This window comes from Tiliqua scincoides, chromosome 2 (assembly GCF_035046505.1).
Source record: "Tiliqua scincoides isolate rTilSci1 chromosome 2, rTilSci1.hap2, whole genome shotgun sequence".
NCBI classification, from domain to species: domain Eukaryota; kingdom Metazoa; phylum Chordata; class Lepidosauria; order Squamata; family Scincidae; genus Tiliqua; species Tiliqua scincoides.
Window position 1 is genome coordinate 7,990,273 of NC_089822.1, and position 23,732 is coordinate 8,014,004.

Genomic DNA, 23,732 nt, shown 5'->3' on the forward strand with positions numbered 1-23,732 from the left:
ACAACCTAATCGCATAACAAGAGGGATTGGAGAACATATCCCCTTCGTTAAGTGAGGCACACCTGTATTGAAATTAGTAATATACGGTGTAGTTCTTCTTAAAATGGAAATCTGGGAACAGAACAGGATAACTCCACAGTTGTGCAACTTCCAGTGATGGCAATTAATGTTAGGACGCACAAAAGCTGCGCATGGGGGATTGCATGCATTTCAATCTACGGTCCACTTGGCATCTTGTCATTAAGGTACATTGAAACAGACTATCCTTCTTTCTTATTTACGTTGCAGCCTTTGTTTTTCTAAAAATGAATGAAAAATTCATTGCAAAAAAAGAACAGAAATGTTATTCTACAAGGACTCTAGTCAGGATGAGCATTCTTTTAAATAAATGATTCTCTTTCTTTTCTATCCCAGAAAACAAACAAAACAGGAGTTCTGTATTTGCAGGACAAATACAGTTGATGTAAAGGGAACCCCACATAACGGCTATTTTTCCTTTTATGTTGGGAAGTAATATTCAGAGTATGATGTCTGGGACATCCCAAAAGCATCTATGATTCATAGAAGAATATAAAATCATTTTTGCTCCAGATGACCTTAGAGTATAGGCAGACAAACCAGGGTGTAAATGTGGCTTTGTTGTGCTATAAGGCTGCATTTCCAACACCCCCGCCCCATTAACAAATTGGGCTGTAGACAGATGTTGGAATAAACTCAGCTGTGCCTAGCATAACACACTCAAGGCAATGCTGCCTTTTTTCTGACTGGCCTCAATTATGAGGACAGGATTCAAATTTCCCACAGGTCTGGGAATCAGAATCAATGGAGGTTTGGATTCATGACATCTCAGGAACAGAGTCTTTGCCAGGCTAATTAAGCCTGGAGTGAGATAAATCATTCCAACACTGATTGCACATTCCATTGATTGCAAAGCCTTTCTTCGGGCAGAAGTGGGTAGCAACAGAATAAAGCACCATCATTACACATGGATTTATAACAAAGTATGGCATGACCAACATGCGTAGATCTTAAGATGCAGGTATTTTGGTAGTATAATAGAGATTGAGAAGATTCTTCAGGAGCTGCTTTTCTGGGCTACATCTTTATGTCAGCCAGCACTTCAGACCACCTGCAGCTCCTTTGGCCTCCTCCCTTTGAACCTCAGAATGCTCGACTACTCCAACAACGGCCAGGACCAAAACACACTGAAGAACAACAGAAGTGCTGAATTTTGTGGGCCGGCACCTTCATCATTAGGCAGCCCATTCTCCACATTCCATCAGCAGCTAGATGCCATGAACACCTAATACACTGAACGTTTTGAATGTTTAGAATTCAAACTGGAAAAGTTTCCAGGTTGAAAAGTGGGATAAAAATATAATAAATAAAAGGAGATTACTGACTCCGAGCCCAATCCTGAGCTTGCACCGCTGGCACGTCACCGGCGGTGACTGTTGCAAACATGCCGTAAAGCGCATTTGCGGTCCTCAGAGCCGGTCCACTGCCTGTGCTAGCTCAGTGCTGGCTAGTGCCCTGAACCGTGGGGTGGAGGAGAGGTGGGGTGGGGCGGGGAGGAGGTGTGCCGGGGGGTTGGGAGTGGGGCAGGAGGGAAGCGGGACTGGTGGAGCTCAGCCGCCCGACACGGCTCTTGATTCTATGGCGACCCGAGGGTTGCCGCAGAATAGAGTAGTCCCATTTCAGGGCTACTTGCCTTACCTGGGGGAAGGGAACAAAAGTCTCCTTCTCCCGAGGAGCTGCTGGCAGCTTCCCGGTTGTGCTCAGGATGCCATGGCAGCTATTTTCAGCACTGCAGCAGCCCCACGCTCCGGGCAGCTAAGGATTGGGCTGCCCATCATTAAATGAGTTTCTACTGGCATGAAACAGAGACGCCTGCGTTGGCTTGGTCATGTCGTGAGAATGGATGATGGCCGGATCCCAAAGGATCTCCTCTATGGAGAACTCGTGCAAGGAAAGCGCCCTACAGGTAGACCACAGCTGCGATACAAGGACATCTGCAAGAGGGATCTGAAGGCCTTAGGGATGGACCTCAACAAGTGGGAAACCCTGGCCTCTGAGCGGCCCGCTTGGAGGCAGGCTGTGCAGCATGGCCTTTCCCAGTTTGAAGAGACACTTTGCCAACAGTCTGAGGCTAAGAGGCAAAGAAGGAAGGCCCATAGCCAGGGAGACAGACCAGGGACAGACTGCACTTGCTCCCGGTGTGGAAGGGATTGTCACTCCCGGATTGGCCTTTTCAGCCACACTAGACGCTGTGCCAGAACCACCTTTCAGAGCGCGATACCATAGTCTTTCGAGACTGAAGGTTGCCAATACAATACTACTGGCATGCACATGGGACAGAGCCTTCTCTGCAACAAACTGCCCCCTCCTGCTCTGGAAGTAGAACTTCCTATCTCAGAGGGTTCATAGCACCTCCTTTCACATTTTTGTGAGCACACACCTGGAACTAGTTTGTGTCTGCTGCTGACATTTTTGGTTGTCTTGCTGTCTGATTTGCCTTATGAATTTGCTGTTAAACTACTTGTGTATTTTGCTGTTAGCCACCTTACAAGTTTCAGTGCAAGACAGAATAAAAAATGGATAAGTAAATAAATATTTTAGTAGAACGCACAATAATAAAAACACAGAAGTAAATTAGAATTCTGCAAATTAAAACAGCAGTCCTTACTGCTGTTTTGTCCAACTCTGATTACTTTTGTGTTTTTATTATTGTATGTTCTTATCAACCAGGGAATGCAACTGGGAGATATGGAACATAAATGCATAAAGTAAATAAAATTGTTAGAACATGAGTAAGTTTTACCAGCTCTTACATGGGTTGGGAGTTCTAACATCCAAGAGATAGATAGCTATCACATGTATACTGAATGCAAGATCTATTTCCACCCTTAAAACCTTCAATATACATTTTTTAATGGGACTGTCTATTTTAGATATGAAATCTAGACCACAATCAGTGAAACACCATTCTACCTGGGACTTCCTGCTGTCATTTTCTTTCTTCTCCAACTGACTCTGCAATTTCTTCCTCTCCTGCTCAAGTTCTCGCACTCTCTTCTGCAGCTTCAGGAAAAGAGTCATGTCCATGGCAGCTTTCTCCAAACCAACCTCCTGTGATGGAAAAGGGAGAAGAGAGATAAGTTCTCTCTCCCGCTGTAACTAAGGGCACAATCCTAACCAGGTCTACTCAGAAGTAAGTCCTATTTCATTCAATGGGGCTTGCTCTCAGGAAAGTGTGATAAAGATTGCAGCCTAAGCTACATATGAGTAACTGAAACAATTGCATATCTTCTCCTATTTCTCTCCTTCCACCTGTTGAATCTCCTGTGCCAATATGTAAGCCACTTGGGGCGGGAACCTGTTCTGATACTCCATGCAAACACCATGCACACTTATTGCGCCACAGAGATACATTAATTATTGCGAAAATAAAGTACCCTTGAAACACTAAAAGTAGCTTCACCTCCCCCGCAATATGCAGTATGTATGGGGAAACACACTCAGTGACACCTACAATTTCCAAAGAAAATTTTACAGCATGTCCATAAAGAAACTTCCTATATGGTTGGCAAAACATTCTTATGCTAAATAAAACATCTTTGTATTCCTGAAGGAAGAAATAAACCTCATAGACTTTTGCACAAACTACCCAGCATGGACTGCATCACTACCAGGATGCCCTACCATATGGAAAAGAAGAAATGCACAGTTGATGCAGTCGCCTTTGGGGATCAATGCAGTCAGCCAATGTATCCAAGCTATGACAGAAAACTCTGCATGCACAGGCTCTTAAAATTTAGGGGCTTTAGTGCTAAGAGAGCTCTAACACTTGATGGCTGTGCAATGGTTTCCATCAATAGCCAAAAAGCATTTCAAAAACCTATCCTCATCTTTCTCTCAACATCAGGTAACTACAAAATCTTAACATCACGTTTAACAGATGCAGCAGAGAGAAACACAGTGTCTTTTCTATAAAGCAGTGGTGTTACTAGGGCAGGAGGTCTGGTCTAGAGGGTTGAGCCTCCATTTGCCTGAAGATAACATCCGAAGGTCGCCAGTTCAAGGCCACTGGCACCGTGTGACCTTGAAGTAGCTGACAAGCTGAGCCGAGCTATTCCATCTGCTCTGAGCGTGGGAGGACGGAGGCCAGAATGTGAAACCAGATCAAGAAAGAAACATCTGAATGTTGTGGTTTCTTGAAAGATAGAAACCTTCTTTCAAATTTTAAAAATCCCTACGTAGGGATTTAAATTGCCTGCCTATGTAAACCGCCTTGAATAAAGTCTAAGGAGAAATCTGAGGACCAAGAAAGGCGGAATAGAAATACCTGTACTACTACTACTACTACTACTACGGGGGTGCAGGCCACACGGGTGATACACAGGAAGGGGGTTACACCACTACTAGCCAAAAATTTTAAAATCTTGGTATTTTCAAATTATTAATTATTATTATTATTAACAGTATTTATATACTGCTTTTCAACTAAAAGTTCACAAAGCGGTTTACAGAGAAAAATCAAATAACCAAATGGCTTCCTGTCCCAAAAGGGCTCACAATCTAAAAATACAAATGATACAATCATATATAATTTGATGTGTAATTTCACACAGATTGCAACAGAACAAATCTTATTTAAATATCTCGATTCAGTGAAAAGTTATAGCCAAAAACCCAGTGGGGGTGGAGCGACGGTACATTATCACGTCCACTGCCTGGGGTGTTGCCATGACCACTGCATGGAAGAAAGTACATCATGGGGGTGATGCACTGGCCTCCCTCACTGGGTGACCCACACCCTAGTGACGACACTGAAGAGGTCTCAAGAAAAATCCGTAACAAATGAACGAATGCCAAAGCAATAATGTGGCCCCTGTTTAATTTTTTTTTTCACTCTAACGACCCTAGCATTCTAAGAGATCTTCAGACCTGAACACACTGGCTAAACTCATTTTGCCCTGTTTCAGAGGCTGAAAATATAGGAGTTAATCTTCATGCTCCTATTAAAGAGTTCTAAGTCCTCTTCTGGGGGCAACAGGGAAGAGTGTGGAATTTCCTTTGAACGCTTAACCTTGCACATGCCCGATCTCTAAGCAGGTCTGACATGCCGGAAGCTAAGCAGGGTCAGACCTGGTTAGTACTTGGATGGGAGACCGCCTGGGAATACCGGGTGCTGTAGGCTTATACCATAGTCTTTCGAGACTGAAGGTTGCCAACCATCCACGTATGCTTAACCATCATGCAACACAGACAGATACATCAATGCCTTCGTCTTCAGTGTACTTTTAAAGGCTGATTATGTTAAAAGTGCACCCAGACTGGATATCCCTTTTTTCTGAAAACACAATCAGACTAAAATCAGCCCTCAGGAGAGTTAAAAAGGAGCTCAGGGGCCTGCATAAATTCGCTGCATAAATGCATTATTAACCACTAGTGTTATTTTTAATCATCATTACTTAATGTTCTCTGTGTACAGCCCTAAGTGTTTACTAAAAGCACACATTTAAAAAATTAATCCTTAGTAATTGGCTAATTAAAGATAGAAACAGTATGACATTCTCAGTACAAAGCTGAGGATCTGACATTTACTTCTCCCTACATAATTAGTATGGGCTTTTCACTAGCACAAGAGAGAACATAACAGCCACATTTCAAGCTTGGATCTCAGCTCACTCTACTTCATTTGAAGCCAACTGCAGCATTTATGGCACTTGGTTGACGATTCAGGTCCAACCCTGTCTGAACAACATTTCCATACCTCCACTTGCTGTATTGCATCCTCTGTATCTCCAATCTCAGAGGTAGAAATGGATGGGTAATTGGAGTCGGATTCCAGGCTGCTTTGGTTGGATGGGTTCCTTCTGTGTCCTGGAGTTTGCTATTAAAAAAAAAAAGACCACACATATGAAGCTTCTATCTGTTGAATCACACCACTAGTCCATTTTGTCCACCACCATCTACACTGACTGGCAGCTGCTCTCCAGAGGCTCAGTTAGGGATCTTTCACAGCACCTGCTACCTGATCCATGTTTAGCTGGCATCAGGGGCTGAAAGTGGAACCAGGTTGTTATTTATCTTTCACTGAGCAACATGCTGACCTCCACTTAATACTTGGGGAGACCAAAAGGCTAGTTGTGATTCAGTGCTTTTTGGGGTTGTGTTCTGAGAACTTTGCCTATGGGTGCATACATGGAAAAAATGTTTTGCTGGAATAGGTCATTTCATGTGCCAGAGCCATCTGTGCATTACAACTCTTTGACAACACAAAAAAAACTACTGTCGGATTTGGTACTCAACTTGAACAGATGGAGTTGTGTAAAATATCAGCCACTAATCAACACTGCCGGCACAAGAAACAAGTCTTGGAGGTGAGGTTTCACTTGCTAGACAGGATTGCAACTGCCACCTAGATTTATTTCCAAGCCTTGACTGACCATGCCCCTAATGGTTCAAATTTTACGACCGACTAAGGGCCATGCTGGATGGGATGCAGGATACAAGGGGAGGATACTTTAACAGTTTTTGGTTTTTATCTATGTTGGGGGGCACTCCAAATGTGATTAGTGCAGCAGGGCTGGGAGAGAGGTGTTTAAACCTTTTCTCTGGAGTCTCACAAAAGAGTCTTTCCCAAGCTGTTCTTCCTCATGAAGAGAGTATTTATCTGTGTTTTAGCAAAACACACAGGGGCTGCCTTGTCCTATATCAACCTACTTCTGTTTTAAGGTACTGCACAGTGTTTCTATACCATCTGAAGTATGGTGAGGATGGTGATCCCAGACAAGGCCTTTCCAAAAGCTATCTAAAGCTATGGAACCATTCCCAGGACATGTTCATTTTACCCCCTAGTTTTCAGACAGTTGGCTAAGGTGGTTCTCTTTCAGATAGCCTTTGAGGTTCTTCCTTTTTTGGACAAGTGTTGATTCTGGGTTTCGCTGTTTTCTAACCTGCAGCAACTATTACCCTGCAGATGCCGGATCTTGTCTGATCTCGGAAGCTAAGCAGGGTCAGGCCTGGTTAGTACTTGGATGGGAGACCACCTGGGAATACTGGGTGCTGTAAGATTATACCATAGTCTTTCGAGACTGAAGGTTGCCAACCTACCTGTTTTCTAATACTAATTGGATGTTTTTTTATTTTCTGATATTATTGCTTAAATTTATATATATATATTTTTTGGTTCAGATGGAAAGTGGCACTGTAGACTCACTGATTCCAAAGTTGGCATTAAAAAATTTATGAAATAGCTGGCTGCAGGATAGTGCCTGTGAAGCGTTCTGAATACCATCAAACAGCACATGCACGTAACCTGTCTTTACAGTGTTCAGAATACGTTGCATACATTATCCCAGCGTCTTTGCAACAACCCCAGAAGTTAAATCAGTATTATCACCCCCCCGACTGTAGATAGGGGAGGCTGATGCTGAAACAGCAGCTTGTCCAAGATCAACTTCTGAGTTTGTAGCTGAATTGAAATTTGAACTGTCCAGTCCATAGCTTGGCATAGCGACTCAGATATACTAGCTTCTTGTGCTTATGTAAAGTCATTTGATTTACTGGGCATGGTTTGTCAGTAACATCAGCCACCCCTGTTCTGCACATTGCAAATGTGATACAGTGGAATTCACTTACAGAAAATAGTCAGTGAGCTAATTATAGTTTATAGACAATAAAATCTAAGCCAGGTACCAACACGAAAATGCTTTCTCATTACCTTTACGATAGCCATCTCATCCCTCAAGTTGTCATATCTCTGCTCTAGCCGTGAATACTCCTTTACCAGGTTCTGATAACGGGCTCTCTCTTCTTCTAGCTCCTTCTTCATCAGGAGATTCTGCTCCACAGCATTTTGGGCAAATTCATCTAGTGGGAAAGACAGGAAGGACATGCTCAGCTCTTGAAGTGAATTGCTGACATTGATGGAGGCGGCTGTGTTACTTTGGGCAGCGTGAGCTTGAGCCATGGAGCTGCTAGCTGGGAACCCTAACCCTAATTCTGCGTATTCTAGAACAGGGGTGCCCAAACCCTGCTTGCGGCCCTCGAGGCCTCTCAATGTGGCCCTCAGGGAGCCTCCAGTCTCCAATGAGCCTCTGGCCCTCCGGAGATTTGTTGGAGCCCGCACTGGCCTGATGCAACTGCTCTCAGTGTGAGGGCGACTGACCTCTCGCGTGAGCTGTGGGATGAGGGCTCCCTCCACTGCTTGTTGTTTCATGTCTGTGATACAGTAGCGGCAGGAAAGGAAAGGCCAGCCTTGCTTTGTGCAAGGCCTTTGATAGGTCTTGAGCTATTGCAAGACCTTCATTCATTCATATAAGTTCATCTTTAATATATTCATTTATGTAAACTTAAGTAACTTTATTCAAATTTTAAATGTAAATTAATTCTTTTTTCCCCCCGGCCCCCAACATAGTGTCAGAGAGACGATGTGGCCCTCCTGCCAAAAACTTTGGACACCCCTGCTCTAGAACAAGTCTGGTTGATTTCAGGGCTTCTTATTTCCAAGAATATAGGACTGCAGCTAGTCTTCTACAAGTGGTGCACAGACACTAGAACTCTAATAAATTCATGTGCTACTACAGGGCCATCAGATATACACATTGACATTTTCTGTCTTGCTATAGTCTCTGGTCAAACATATTTTGGAGGTTACAGAAATACAGTACGACCAGAGATCATATTGGGCAGTCAGAAAAGAACTACTTGCATGAATTAGTGGACATAGCACCATTTCAGGTTCTCCTTAAAAAGCTGAGTCTCTACTTTCTGTCAAATGGAAATATCAGAAGCGATAAGGTTCCGGTGAAGATAAAGGAAATTAAAGTAGTAAACAAACTGTGAGGTAATAAGGAGCAAAGTGGAAAGGAATGCCTGAGTGGAAATGAGCTTGCTTGAGTAAAAGGGACTTGGCTGCAGGATTCTTAATTTTGTGAAGGCTCTCTACGAGGAATAGAAAATTAGCATGACAAGCTGTATTCATTTTGGCACAGCAGAATATTAGGGCTCCTTGAAAGTTTACAAAAGAACACTTCATAGTCATTACCAAGGTATGTGCAGACTGTATGTTTTATAATTTATTCTAATACCTTTCCCGATATCGACGGGTTTGTAATTTCCCGGGTCTTCCTTTCCCCTTTTTTAAAAGCCTGGGAGTATGTTAGCCCAGTCTAGTTGCACCTCCCCTGCCTTCCAGGATTTCTCAAAAATAACTGGACAGTGGGAATGCTGGGGGGAAAAGGGGTTCAAGATGGATGGGAGCTCCTAAAGAAGAAGTTACTACAGGCACAGTCGAACTTCTACAATAGTATATCTGAAGGATATGCAGGGACAAAATAGCCATGAGTATCTATGCTGTTTCTGTTCACCTGAATGGCAGCTGATAACTGCTCAGGAGTTTTTTTTAGAAACGTGGCAGTCTTCAAAACAAATCAAGGAGCTTCGTGTCAGCTGCCCATTTCTGAAAGATTTAGAATAGCTCCAATGTAAGCTAAATGGCCAGGTTATGGAAGCACTGGCAACAATAACCTTCCAAAAATTCATCAGAATTCAAAACCTTCCAAAAATTCACCAGAATTTAAAAAGTACCATTTTTACAAGGTTTTGAATATTATGGTAGGGCAACATGCGCTGCCTCCACATGCGCTGCCTCCGACGCATTCTCGGCATCACCTGGCAGGACAAAGTTCCAAACAACACAGTCCTGGAACGTGCTGGAATCCCTAGCATGTATTCACTGCTGAAACAGAGACGCCTGCGTTGGCTTGGTCATGTTGTGAGAATGGGTGATGGCCGGATCCCAAAGGATTTCCTCTATGGAGAACTCGTGCAAGGAAAGCGCCCTACAGGTAGACCACAGCTGCGATACAAGGACATCTGCAAGAGGGATCTGAAGGCCTTAGGAGTGGACCTCAACAGGTGGGAAACCCTGACCTCTGAGCAGCCCGCTTGGAGGCAGGCTGTGCAGCATGGCCTCTCCCAATTTGAAGAGACACTTGGCCAACAGACCGAAGCAAAGAGGCAAAGAAGGAAGGCCCATAGCCAGGGAGACAGACCAGGGACAGACTGCACTTGCTCCCGGTATGGAAGGGATTGTCACTCCCGGATTGGCCTTTTCAGCCACACTAGACGCTGTTCCAGAACCACCATTCAGAGTGCGATACCAGAGTCTTTCGAGACTGAAGGTTGCCAACATATGTATCTCTGTCAGATACAACACTGACAGAGGGGAGATTATGTACACTGAATCAATGAACAGATCTCAAAAGTTTTATAAAAATAAAGTTAAAAAAAAAATCAACACACATGGTTTTTCTGTCTGTGGGCAAGCTTGGGAAAATAATTGATCTGACAGATTCTGGGTGCCTACTACCTAGCACCCATGCCATTACCAACATATCTTTTGCATCCTCCACCAATGCTAGAGTAGCTTTGTAATTGCTTTTAAAATAAATTACCCACCCGCCCACACGTTTGCCTTAAAGTCAGACAGCTCACTCACTAGACATTAGAGGAAGAAAAAGACTGAAGGCTGATATGCCTCTTCAGTATGGGAAGCAACCTGCAGTTTCAATGTTTGATTACTCACTGTGTACAGTGGCAACAACTGTTATGAAGCCACTCCACGCAGTGGGTGAAAAATGAGCACTATTAAAATGAGCACTCTTTTAAATGTAGTTTAAAACTTCTCAGTAGATGAAACTACTTCTTTCAATGGGGGAACATGGATCAAGGCCTCAGATGGCAACATGCTGGGTGGAAGGGGACATACAGGAAAAGAAGATTCTCAAGATACCCAGATTCCAGACTGCTTAAAGCTTTAGCCCATAAGATATGTAACTTTGTACATGCCTGATTTATAGTGAAGAAAAATTCTCAATCTTCTTTGGCTCCTACATTTAAAAGGTAGCTAAAAAGGTTTTCACTGGCGGCTCTCATTCTTTGCATGCTCAATGACTTTCCTTTCTGTTTTTGCCTTGTCAATGTCTAACTCCGCTTTGAACATGACTCACTGTAACGTGTTCAGTGTTAAAACAGGCCCTTTGTGTCGCATTGCAAAAGCTACTGTTTGAACATCACTCTTCCTAAACTGTCTTGCTGTTTTCCTGGCATTACAAGGTATTTTCTCCTGTCGGTTCCTGGGATTAAAACCAGAATAGTAATTCAAAGAAGGAAAAAATCCTTTGCCTGCTTTTTCTCATACTTAATCCCTTCTCCTTTCCATGATTAAATGAGCTTCCCTTCTTGCCCCCACAAATCTGGACAGATGTCTCAACAAACGCTTTCGGGATTGGGAGAAGAGCAGCATATTCATGCTTACCATTCACAGCTGAGGCTATGGACGAAGGACTCATAATCTAACAAAAAAAAAAGCAGAATGGCAACCCCCTCAGTTCACTATCAGCGTTAACGAAGACATAGGCTGCTCTTCCTTACCTTCGGACTGACGTAAGATTTTGTTGTTAAGCTCCTCCTTGTCCTGTTTCAGCAGTACATTCTCTTCTTCCAAGTCTGATATCCGCTAAGTAAGAGGCAAGAGAACAATATTACTGTCCCACAAAGTACGTAACCAAAGGTCAGTCAACTCTGCATGGTGACTGAGTTTCACTTGGCTAGCTTTTATAGCTAAACCAGTTTTTGTCCTCCTTCGACTGCTGGAGTAACCACCCAGAGCAGAAATTCTACTGCACAGTGAAAATGTCACCTTATCAGCCTCCTCAAAATGTCACTTTGCATACTATCTTACAGGGATTGAGACTCCCATGTTTTTAAAAAAAGGATTAGTTAGTTGTCAACCTTCAGTCTCGAAAGACTATGGTATCGCGCTCTGAAAGGTGGTTCTGGAACAGCGTCTAGTGTGGCTGAAAAGGCCGATTCGGGAGTGACAATCCCTTCCACACTGGGAGCAAGTGCAGTCTGTCCCTGGCCTGTCTCCCTGGCTATGGGCCTTCCTTCTTTGCCTCTTAGCCTCAGACTGTTGGCAAAAAGTCTGAGGATTAAATTAAGGGAAGTCTGAGGATTAAATTAAAAAAGGATTAAATTTTGGTAAAAATAATGTCTGCTGTTTCGTTTGTCACACAGTGGTTTTCAAATTGTGCCTGGGGTTTGCTGAAAGCTTACGATGGGTTGCTTGATGATAGAAAAGGTGGACAGGCTTCCCTGAAAGCCAATCATCTTCAGCAGGGGTCTCCAAACCCTGGCCCAGGGACCAGATGCGGCCTGCGGAGTGCCTCTACCTGGCCCATGGCCAGCCTCTGATCCCCTGAGAGCCTCTGGCCCGGTTGACCAAACACAACCAGAGTTGTGCTTGTAGGGTGGGGGAATGGGGTCCATTTAAGTGTGTGTGCTTTATTTCTTGAGCTGTGTTGGTGCATGGAGAAATCCCGGACATTTGAGCCCATTCATTCCTTCATTTCAGTCATTTATCTAAGTTCCATCTCTAACGTATTTATTTAAATTTTCTATTTAATTTTTCTTTCCAGCCCTTGAAACCGTGCCAGATATTTGATGTGGCCCTTCGGCCAAAAATTTTAGAGACACCTGATCTTCAGCATCAGTAACACAAAAGTATCGCAGGTATTTTAGAGGAAGTCTGGTGATGTGGACCAACAGGCCTGTGTAAGACCTTGCAGCTTAGAAAATATGCCAGAATCTTCTCTAATGTGCTAGATTCTATGGCAAATGTTTCAGCAGACAAGTAAATGTGAAAAAGATTCAGGGATGATAGAAAGCTGCCAAGTTACTAACTTAAAGGAACAACATGGTTCATTCTTACTAGATTGTTTGTTAATAGACGTGCAGCGCAATCCAATATTGCGCAGGAACAGGCAGGCAAGACTGGGGTCTGAAGTGGCTCAGCCGGAGGCCGGGGAAACTCTTCTCCTTACCTTCAGGTAAGCCACCACAGCCCCAAGGGCAGCCCAATCCTGAGCCACAGCACCCAGGCTCGGAGGCGCCACGGAGGGCTCCCGCCGGATCCTGTGGTACCGCAGGAGGCTCCTCTGGAGAAGGGGACATTTGTCCCCTTCCCCCAAGTAAGGGAAGCAGCCCCGCAATGGGGCTACTCTCTTAAGCAAAGGTCGGCACTAAAGTAAATGCGCTTGTGTAGGGCGCGCAGCCCTGCACGAGTGCCTTGGATCCTGCGGAGCTCAGCTCCATGGATCTGCCTCTCTCCCTCCCCCAACATGCCTCCTGCCCATCCCCTGGCACACCTCCCCCACACCCCTGGCCACGCCCCCACCTCCCATTCTGCAGCCTGGCGGTCCAGGAGACCTGCGGAATCCGGGCGACCGCTGCACGCTAGCCCAGCGCCAGCTGGCACTGGGCTAGCTCTGGTGGGAGCCCAGCAGCGAGCCCCGCAGACGTGCCTTATGGCACGTTTGCGACTGTGGCCCGCGGTGCGGAGCCGTGCCACGAACCTCAGGATTGGGCTCTGAGTCTCCTCAGAATTGCACCACTTCCAGAAGTGGCATAAATCCGAGGACAGCGGAGTGGCTTGCAGCCGGTCTGTGCTGCTCGGAGAACAGGATTTGGATTTGGCGTAACAGCCGGGTCCCAGTTCCGCCTTGTGCTCCCAGCTAACTCTCAGGACAGCCTGCACTCCCCCTGCCCCAGAATGCCTCCCTCCCACCTCCTCCCCACCCTTCCCAGACCTTTGCATTGGTTGAGCTCGGCTGACACAACCCTCCCTGCCTGAGTCAGCACGAAGGCTGGATTCAGCCTCCATGGGCTGGCGCATGTCCCTGCACTGGCCCAGTTGACTCTCTAGGAAGCGCAAACGTGCTTTGTGGCACCTTTGCGACCCTTCTGGGCCAGTGCAAGGGACTTGCACTGGCCCAAAGCGCAGTCAGGATTGTGCCCTTAGAAACTGACATGTTCTTTAGTGACATGGAAGTATACCTGACCAAGACTTCTGTAGAACTCAAAAGTCTGTGCAAACCTACACCTGCCATTCAGCCTTTGGTCTTTCCAGCACCAACTGAATATCTTTTTTATTAACCCAGATCTTTAAATGTCTGATCTGCTCCTAAATGCAGCTTATTTTTATTTTTTATTGTTTTATCTATTTTGGGAGCTGCCTTGGGGGATTTTACTGTAAACTGAAGGATGACCTATTAAATGCCAAGAATAAATATACCAATAAATAAAAAGCCCCATGTAACATGAAACTTCTCATATTCAAAAGCTGAATTTGCTAAGGAACAGATAGCAACATACCCACACGAGGTCATTCTATCTACCCACAGCAGTCTCACTTCACTGAATTGCTTTGGACAAGCTGTTTCAGAGCATGCAAAGCTGCTCCGCTGTGACATACATGGAAAAGCTGCAGGTCGGGGTCCCTCAATTTCACTGTGGTGTTCCTCGTAGTCTACAAAATTGCATCTCAGAAAAGAACTATAATTTGGAAAATTGCTACACAGAGAGTACAAAGATTCTGAGCTTCCTGAGAAAGAATGCTTTGTACATCAGTATAATAAAGATTTTTGCTATTCTAGTAAGACTAATAATATATCTTTGCTAAGCCTCATACATTTACACAGAAAGTCTAATTTTTTACTGTGTTTTTCTCCTCTTGGCAGGAGTACTTTATCAATAATTGCACATGGCATTAAAAAAGACCTTAAGTGGATATCAGAGGCCAGTGGAGAACAAATGATCTATTACAATTGGAGTTTAAAATACAGGTGGAGCTTTGGCATCCACAGGGGATCCATTCCCAGACCACTTGTGGATATCAAAAAACCTCAGATAAAAAAATCTGCGGCTAGGCACCCCTTAAAGCCTCTAAAGGCAACTGGAGTTGTTCTCTGGTTGCCTCCAGAGGCTCTTCTGAGTCCTGTGGAAGCCTCCCTGAGTCTCAAAAAGCCTTCTAAGTCGCCTCTGGGTAAACTTAGAAGGTCACTTCGGTTCTGCATCAAAAATGGAAGTGATGTTTAAAGGCCTTATATGGTAGGTCCATGAAGGCTTCCACTTGCCTTGGAAGCGCCTCAGGAGGCAAAAAGAACACAGTTCTGTTCACCCTTGGCTGCTTCAGCTTGGGTTGAATCTGGCTCAATGTGGGTCTGGGGCACCCACGTTTAGACAGATCCATGGATACAAAAATCCACTGATAAGTAGGCTCAACCTGTATTTTGTAAGGAGTTATTCCCTGCGCCTGAAACTTAATGGAGTGGGGGAGAGAATCCTCTCTAGCATCAAAATTAAAGCAATTTTGTAAGATGAACTCTCAAAGTTTTTGGTGCAATAGTCTTTCCCCAAGGTTTGGGCATAGCGGATAGGTTTGTCTCAGGAATGTCGCTAAAAACAATTCAACCGCCCAGAAAAACAGGCAAGGTTGTCTTGTGCTGTGCCATCACCATAAGCTAACCTGAATCATCACACAAGCCAACAAGGAGGCTGGCAACCCTTCATTGGTGCAGAAAGTGTTCACTTCATCGCAGAAGTGCATAAAAGGTGTAGTGTATATGTAGGGGTATAGTCTTTTTGGGATGCGTGGGGCACCCTTCCACCTCTTCTAGACAAATGCACCAAGGTGTATGTGCAATTAATTTTTTAGAGCCTGCAAGGGTTCACCAGTTTCACCTGCGGAGCGTGTACTGAATGTCATCTGGATCTCTGAATTTCCCACTCTTGGAAAGCAGGTGGGCTTCACAGTTCAATTAGCTGACTCAAAGTCAAATTCTGTGTTAACCGGTCAGTTGGGCAAGAAGATGCTCAAATGAACAACTGCCAAGGTTAATGAATATTGCATCTTGTTAAGCAAATTTTTAAGAGTGCTGAGGTAACACCAAAGTCTCTTGGGTGTCAGCAAAGTCAAAAAGTGAGTAATAAGAAAAATGGGGGGGGGGGAATCCAAATTTTCACAACACATTATATTGTATATAGGTAGTGTACATGCACACACATTTCCCCATGAATGGCAGTACATGTGCGGTATGGTTGTGCAACATAACCCAGTGTGTACATAATTACATATACAGGGGTACCGTGGTATCCATACTGGAACCCCCATGGTTATGCAAAACCACGGATAACCAGGAACGCCCCTTCCAGCCCTCCAAACCCAACTGGAGCTATCCGCCCACAGCTTCTGTGGGCTTCGGAATGGCCTTTAGGGCTGAAAAGATGTGACTTCCGATTTCCTCAGTAAACCAGAAGTGACAATTTTGCCCTTTTAAGGCATTCTAAGGCCTGGAGAAGCCCTCCCTGGGCATTCCTGAGGAAACCAGAAGTTGTGTCTTTATGGCCATAAGGCCATTCTGAAGCCTGCAGAGGCTACGGGCGGACATGTGTGGCCTCTGCAGTCCTCAGAAAAGCTTATGGACGGGTTCCGAGGGCTTGGGAACATGTGCCCCTGAATATCTAGAGGGGGCGCTGGGGTCCTGCGGACCTGATCCATGGTTAATTAAAACTGCAGATATGGGATCCACAGTTATGGGGACCCCCTGTATACGTATCAACAAACATGCATACACTGCACACGGATTGTCCACATACTGAACACAACGTATGAATAGGGCATGAAAACAGAAAGGCTGATATTCCCTACAAAGTTTTACCTTTCGGAGCATATCTTTCTCCTTTGAATACGTGTCTTCCACCACCTTTCTTTCTCCATGGGCCTTCTCCAGGGCCATCCGGAGGGAGTCAATCTCTTCCTGCAAGCTTGTGATCTGGTTGCCATCCCCCCTTTGCCGCTGATATTGTTCCAGTTCCTTCTTCAGTTTCTCTACCTCTGTTGAACGAGCAGAGGTTGCCGAGGAGAGTTGCTCATTCAGGAGCTTATATTCTTTGTTCTGTAATGGGGGGAGGGAAGAGGAATAATGAACACAAGCCAGCATTTGACAGAGTTTCAGAAGTAATAACCCACCCACAAAGGCTGGAACACAGCAAACCATTTTAAAACAAAATATTATTGATTGATTGTTTTCCATTTTATTAGTGCTACGACTATCAAGGCAATCTGGCAAAAAAAAACTGAGAAAGGTCTGTTAATTATTAAATTAAGCACATTAACTTTTCCTTCTATATATTTTGTCAAACACCTAGATTTTACCAATGAATGCTATATATATAAAGGCATCCCCCTGTATCCATGGGGCACAGGTTCCTGCTGCTACCAAGGATACCTGAAACCGCAGATAACGGCAAACCCTACTCAAATTCTGCTCCCGTCGCACTCATGACTCACTTCTCCTCCTCTGCAAATGCTTTGGAAAGGGCAGCTTTTTCTTCCTTTCACTTTGGAACAGGAAACAAACAGTGAAAACCTAGACTCAGCTGCTACGAAAATGCTAACAGGTAGTGGACATCAGTGGACTTCCAGCTAGCATTCTCATTATTGCTTCCTGTTGTGTTCCTCTAGCAGCCACAAGTCTAGATCAGGGGTCTCCAAAGTACAGCTTGGGGGCCACATCTGGCCCGCCACAAGATTTTATCTGGCCCACAACAACTTATTTTTTCTCCCAACTAATGGGTTGGACATTTAACACGTGCATTTCTGTCTGCCGCACTCCTTTCCATATGACCAGAGTTGTGTCAGCTTGGTTAACCCTCCTTCTCAGTCACCTGGGCCATATTCTTTAAGACCCTCAAAGCATAATTATTCAATGTGAACCTTACCCCTGTGGATAAAACAAATCTGGTTTCTGCAGGTTGACTTTTTAACAATGCTGTAAAACTATTGTAATGAGGAAATAGCATTATTTTTGCACAATTATAAACAAATCATAACTGGGTTTCCACAACAGATCGGGCAGAGACAGTGTGCCATTTGTCACTTGCTTCCACCATATCTAAAGTTGATTATTTTTGGCCCACAAAAACGTGTAAACTATATGTCGGGGTCTTCATACTGAAAAGGTTGGAGACCTGTGGTCTAGATTCTCGTTATCCTCTTCCTTTTCCAAAGTGAAAGGAAGAAAAATCTTCCTTTTGCAAAGCGTCCCCAAACAAAGAGGTGAGTCATGAGTGTGATGGGGGGAGGGGGTGGAAATTTGAGAACCACAGATAAATTTAACTGTGGATATGGGACCCGCAGATGGGGTGGGGGAACACCTATATAATGATTCAGGATGTAACTCCTGCTCCTGTAAGACTAATGGGAGTTTTGCCATTGATTTCAGTGAGAGGTGGTCTGTAGTTTTTTTTCTTTTTAATCAAACTGATAAATGAAGTTTGCTGTGAGTAACACATGTTGGGTGAATGCTGCCATTGACCAGTAATTCCTTAGAGGTCCTGAAAACTCTGGCATTCACCAGTTTAGAGCCATGAGGACCTTCCGTAAATGTCCAATCTTCACCTCCATTTCCACCATTCTTCAGTAAAAAAGACAGTTACCTTGCTCTAGATATAAAGGTCAACCTCCTCCATGATACATGCTTTTGTGACATTTCCCCCGGGCCTCCTGAAATCTAGACGATTGTCAATACACGTTCCATAAACTGCTGATTTTTACCCCAATGGTATCCTTTTATATCACATTTAAAATATATATTGCACCTATTTTATAGAAAATTCCATGTAACCAGCTAGCAAAGCTCACACCGGCACACAATACAGTATTTGAAAAGGACTACCAAAAAAATCCAAACTAATTATTTAACACAATAATGCTAGGCCTTAATTAAACTCTCACATAAGGAAAATTAGCAATCACAAGTCTAATTAGAGGGTGAAATCTTGTAATGAAAATCCTTGGTATCCTTTTTGGCAAGTTTCTGGAGGTTTTGTTCCCCTGACCACAAAATGTTGCAAACTCAGTTGTCATGAATTCCAATTTTGGGGGAACTCCATTATAGAGTTGGGGGAACAACCACATAGAAAATGCCTTTTGGGTACCAGGACGCAGGTTGTGTCTGTTGTCTTGTGTGCTCCCTGGGGCATTTGGTGGGCCACTGTGAGATACAGGAAGCTGGACTAGATGGGCCTTTGGCCTGATCCAGTGGGGCTCTTCTTATGCTCTTAGCAAGGATATTTAGTGGCTGCAGCAGCAAAGAGAACAATTTCAGTGCCCATTTCTGCCAAATACCACATTAATAGTTCACAATAAATACAAAATCCTCACTCAAAATTATTGTTGAGATTTTGTAGAACCTGCCAAACCATCAATGTAAATAACTAAAAGAATAATCTTGAAGCCTCCCCTCCAGACACTCCCAAAGAAAAAGCATTTAAAGCAAAAGAAGAGCTTGTCAGAGTCAGGCACTCAAGCCAAGACCCAACAAGTCCTTGGAATGACACAGATCTGGTGGCAAAAAGAAACAGCTTTCCTCAAAGATATGTTGCCCAAACTGGAGGAATGGAGACTGTCTGAAAGCTGTATAGCAGCAGTGAGATGAGACATGATCCCTGGCATCATCATCAGGAGGATTCTGGGTTATGATGCTAGTGTCCTACCTCAACCTGATTGCATTACCATCTTTTGGCCATCAGCTCTTGCGGTATAGAGTATGATGTCACTGCCAGAAACACATGGTTCCTGGTTCAAACCCCATGCGGCATCTGACAATTAACTGTCAGAGAACTGATGAAGCATAGTGGCTGAACATAAGAAGAGTCTCGCTGGATCAGCACAAGTGCACATCTAGTCCAGCTTCCTGTATCTCTCAGTGGCCCACCAAATGCTTCAGGGAGCGCAAAAGACAGCAAGACACAACTTGGGTCCAGGTGCCTTCCCCTGCATCTGGCATTCTGAGATTACCTACATCTAAAATCAGAAGCTTGCACATACCTATTGTGACCTGTAACCTGTGATGGATTTTTCTTCCAGAAATTTGTCCAATCCCTTAGGCATGTAGGCCGGATGCCATCACCACTTCCTGTGGCAAGGAGTTCCACAGACTGATTATATGTTGGGTAAATAAATATTTCCTTGGTCTGTTCTAACTCTCCCAACACTCAACTTTCATGGATATCCCCTGGTTCTGGTGTTATGTAAGAGGGAAAAGAGCATTTCTCTATCCCCTCTGTCCATCCCCTGCATAATTTTGTATGTCTCAATCATGTCCACCCTCAGGTGCCTCTTTTCTAAACTGAAGAGCCCCAAACACTGTAGCCTTTCCTCATAAGGGAGGTACCCCAGCCCAGTAATTGTTTCGGTTGCTTTCTTCTGCACCTTTTCCCATTTCCACTATATCCTTTTGGATCAGGAAGTTCCAACTTCAACATCCACCTCTGCCATTCTAAGGCAAGCCACTCCCCCTTAGTTATCCCTGAACTCACATATAGGAAGTCTGGCAAGTGCACAGTCCGGTACTTTTTTTCTGTGCTGTTTTGTTGCAGTGTTGTGAGAACATCAAGCTAATACAGGTGGAGTGCTTTAGACATGCAAAAACATGCTCTGCACATACTAAATAAACAATCATGCAAGCAGTTCTCGAGGCAGAGTTCACAACAGTCTGGGCCAAAATTTCACGACAAGTAATGTGTTGCTTAACACTATGTTTTAGTTTTTAGCCCATTCTTCCCTCCTCAACACTTTTGACTCCTGGGGAACCTTTCCAAGTCAATGCACTGCAAGGTACTGGTAATTGTGCGTCTGAGTACAAAAAGCTACAGCCACATCCAGTTCAAGGCATTCATAGGACCCAGTGGTTCAATAAACCCTTTTTACTCATTCAGGTATCTACACTTCACCTGCCAGCAGTTTCCCCCCTAAATTATTTCTGGTGCCTCAGAAGCTTTGTTGGCAGTTTCAGTTCAAAAATCAGGCTTAATAGAAATTGATGACTGCACAATGCACCTCTGGATTGTTATTCTACAACTACACAATCAGCTTTTTGCAATGGCCTAAAGTGCTGTGCCCAATAAATGTACCAACAATTACGTACTATATAATCAGCTCTCCCGTCTTCTCCTGCATCTTCACAGCAACCAGATACTATCTTAGGCTCAAACTATAAGGGACAGCAGAAGGCCCATTTTTTAATACGCAGAACTGCCAAAACACACAGAGTGAGAGTGGGAAGGAGTTTTAAGAGCAAAGAGGGTTATGTGGATGAGGAGAGCCAAACCCTGCTCTTTCCTCCAGCAGACCTCTTTGTAGAATCCCCATGCCCCACCAGAGACACTGTTCTCCCAACCAAGCTCACTTCTGGTATTCAGGAGTACAGGTATTTAGCTGCTGGAGGTAAGCAACAGAAGGGTTCTGCTCCCATTATCTAGCATCTCCTATTTTGAGCAACACCAGCAATCCATACAAAAAGGCTTCAACAAGATACAGTGGAGGGAGGGGATGGAGAAAAAGCAGCTTGAAGGTTAGGTGCATTTTAAGATCTGCATGTCATCTGAGTTCTGACTGTGTATTCCCAACATGTCTACAAGCAATTGGGAGATGCAATACCGTCACTTCAGACTAACCCATGGGAAAGACCAGAACAAATACAACAGTCCAGTTTAGACACAGTGATAGCTCATGGTTCCTCACTATACATGCAAAGAGGTGCAAGCCGGGTTTGGTACTTCTCCCTCTCACACACAAGGGGAGAAAGTTTAATGCTTTGCAGTTTGGAACAGGCTACAGTTTCTCATCTGGTCCAAATGTAGGAATCTGATTTGTTAACCTAATATGGTTGCATAAACAAAGTTTATTGGATGAGCAGGGAAACTGCAATTTATTACAAACCATAAACAGAAGTTTTGAATTTTCCCATTTCATGTTTATAGCAACAGAGAAGGGAAGCACATGAGCCTGAGGTTTCCATAGCATGTTCTGTCCAAACCATGATTTGTTTGATATCTGAATGGGTCCATCAAATATGATGGGGAGGTACATTTTCTTTTTACCACAGTATTACAGGGCAAGAAGTTGCAGCCCATCTTGGTTTTCTAATGAATGTACCTGTATGACACATCTTTGAATATTTGTCTCATTGACTTGTTACAATTTTAGATGTACACTTAACTCTCCTTAGATGCAAACCTAAAAAATATAGTGTGAAGTGGACCTTCCTTCCCTTACTATCTATCCATTTGAATTATTGATTCATGGTTTATCTCAACTTCCAGGATCTGCGAAAGAAAACCTGCTACAACCAACACATGAAACATACAAGCAACAACTTCCAGGCTCTGGGAAAGAAAACCTGCTACAACCAACATATGAAACATACAAGCAACAACTTCCAGGCTCTGGGAGAGAAAACCTGCTACATCCAACATATGCAACCAACATACGAAAAAACCATGGAACATGCAGAATTATCTCTTAGCATTTTGCATGTAATTTCCCACATGGCTCAGAGATGTTGATTTTGATCTAAACCAGAGTATGCTTTAGGAGTTGCAGAGCTTATGTCTCAAATGTCAGGCAATTTTTTTGGAAACCTCCAAAGAAAGGGCAAGATTTTGATTCATGCATATAGCTAATGAAACAACCCTTCTCCTCCTCTAATAAGACAAACACCCACCTGAAATCTCTTCAATATGCCCTTTAATATTGGCAGCAGAGGACAGAAGCTATAGGGCAGTTAACTTTCCGCAGGCATATAATCAAGATCACATAGTAAGGATTAGTTTTCTCATACCTACCCTGACTTAGCTATAATAATGGTGGTTAAGGACATTAGATATTCTGCTAATAGTGCAGCTGACACTGAAAATCATACCCCTATGGCAGTGGTTCTCAAACTTTTCCAGCTCACGCCTCCCCTGATCCTTGTAGCCATTGGCCATGGCTCCCCATTACAACACCTCACCTCAGTTACCACCAAAATGGGGGTGAAGGTGTTATAATTATACCCTAGAAACAAGGCTGCCAGCACTCTGAGGCTGCACTTACCTGAGAGTAAGCCCCACTGAACAAAATAGGACTTACTTCTGAGTAGACCTGGTTAGGATTGTGCTCTGAGTTTGTTAGCAACACACCTGTTTTGGAAAGGGGGGGGGAAGTGATGAATTTGCTGGGGGAGGGGAAGACTTTGTTTTGTGTGTATCTGCTAATTGCAAACTGATGCAAACTGGGACCTAGAGACTGTTTGGCGGGAATCCTAACCCCACTTTCCTAGGAGTAAGTCCCATTGAACACAATAGGACCTACTTCTGAGTAGACCTAGCTAGGATTGTGCCTTTTGTCTTACAATAGCAGCCAACAGAGTACCCCCCCCCCCCAAAAGAAGGCAGGAGGAAAAAGGGGAATGGCTAAAAAGGAATGGGGATTTTTATTTTTAATCAATTTTTGGAGACAAAGCCATCAAGAGTGGCTTTTTTCTCTTTTTTGTAGGGGAAAAAGAGAAAGGTGAAGAAACCCCTTAAGCCTGGGTTAAGCTGACACAGACCCAAAGCCTATGTTGGTCTACTCAGAAGTAAGCCCCATTTGAGTCAATGGGGCTTACTCCCAGGACAGTGTGGAAAGGATTGCAGCCACACCCAGCAAGATTACAACTCACCCCAAAGTAGATGGGGGCTGCTCACACACACACTCCCAACATGCAGATACCACCCGTCCCCCCCGTCCCCCAGACAAGATGGAGGGATGCAGGCTGGGGCATTTAGACATCCCCACACTAGGAGCAGGCTGGCTCCTTCCTTCCCAAGCGGAGGAAAGCGCTGCACTGCCTGTACTTACTTTAAAGTCTGCCAGGAGCGCGCCCTGTGCTGAAGAGATGCAGCACCTCCGCACTCTTCTCTCCTCCAGCCTTGACCAATCCCAGGATGCCCAGGGCGAGGAGCACACTGGGAAATGTAGTCCTTGGGGCAAGGTTGCACATGGAGAGAGCTCC

At 44.3% G+C, this 23,732-nt stretch overlaps 1 protein-coding gene and 1 pseudogene across 1 annotated transcript in view; one reads left to right on the top strand and one right to left on the bottom strand.

Moving 5' to 3' along the window:
* MYO5B (myosin VB) overlaps nt 1-23,732 on the bottom strand; it is a 206,656-nt gene that overhangs the window by 36,237 nt on the left and 146,687 nt on the right. The window contains exons 21-25 of the mRNA XM_066617957.1: nt 16,572-16,808; nt 11,446-11,530; nt 7,730-7,878; nt 5,777-5,896; nt 2,992-3,129 (exon numbers count right to left, since the gene is read on the bottom strand). Of these exons, the coding sequence (XP_066474054.1) occupies nt 2,992-3,129; nt 5,777-5,896; nt 7,730-7,878; nt 11,446-11,530; nt 16,572-16,808 (729 nt within the window). The remainder of the gene's footprint in view (nt 1-2,991; nt 3,130-5,776; nt 5,897-7,729; nt 7,879-11,445; nt 11,531-16,571; nt 16,809-23,732) is intronic.
* LOC136642732 (5S ribosomal RNA) lies at nt 6,961-7,080 on the top strand (annotated as a pseudogene).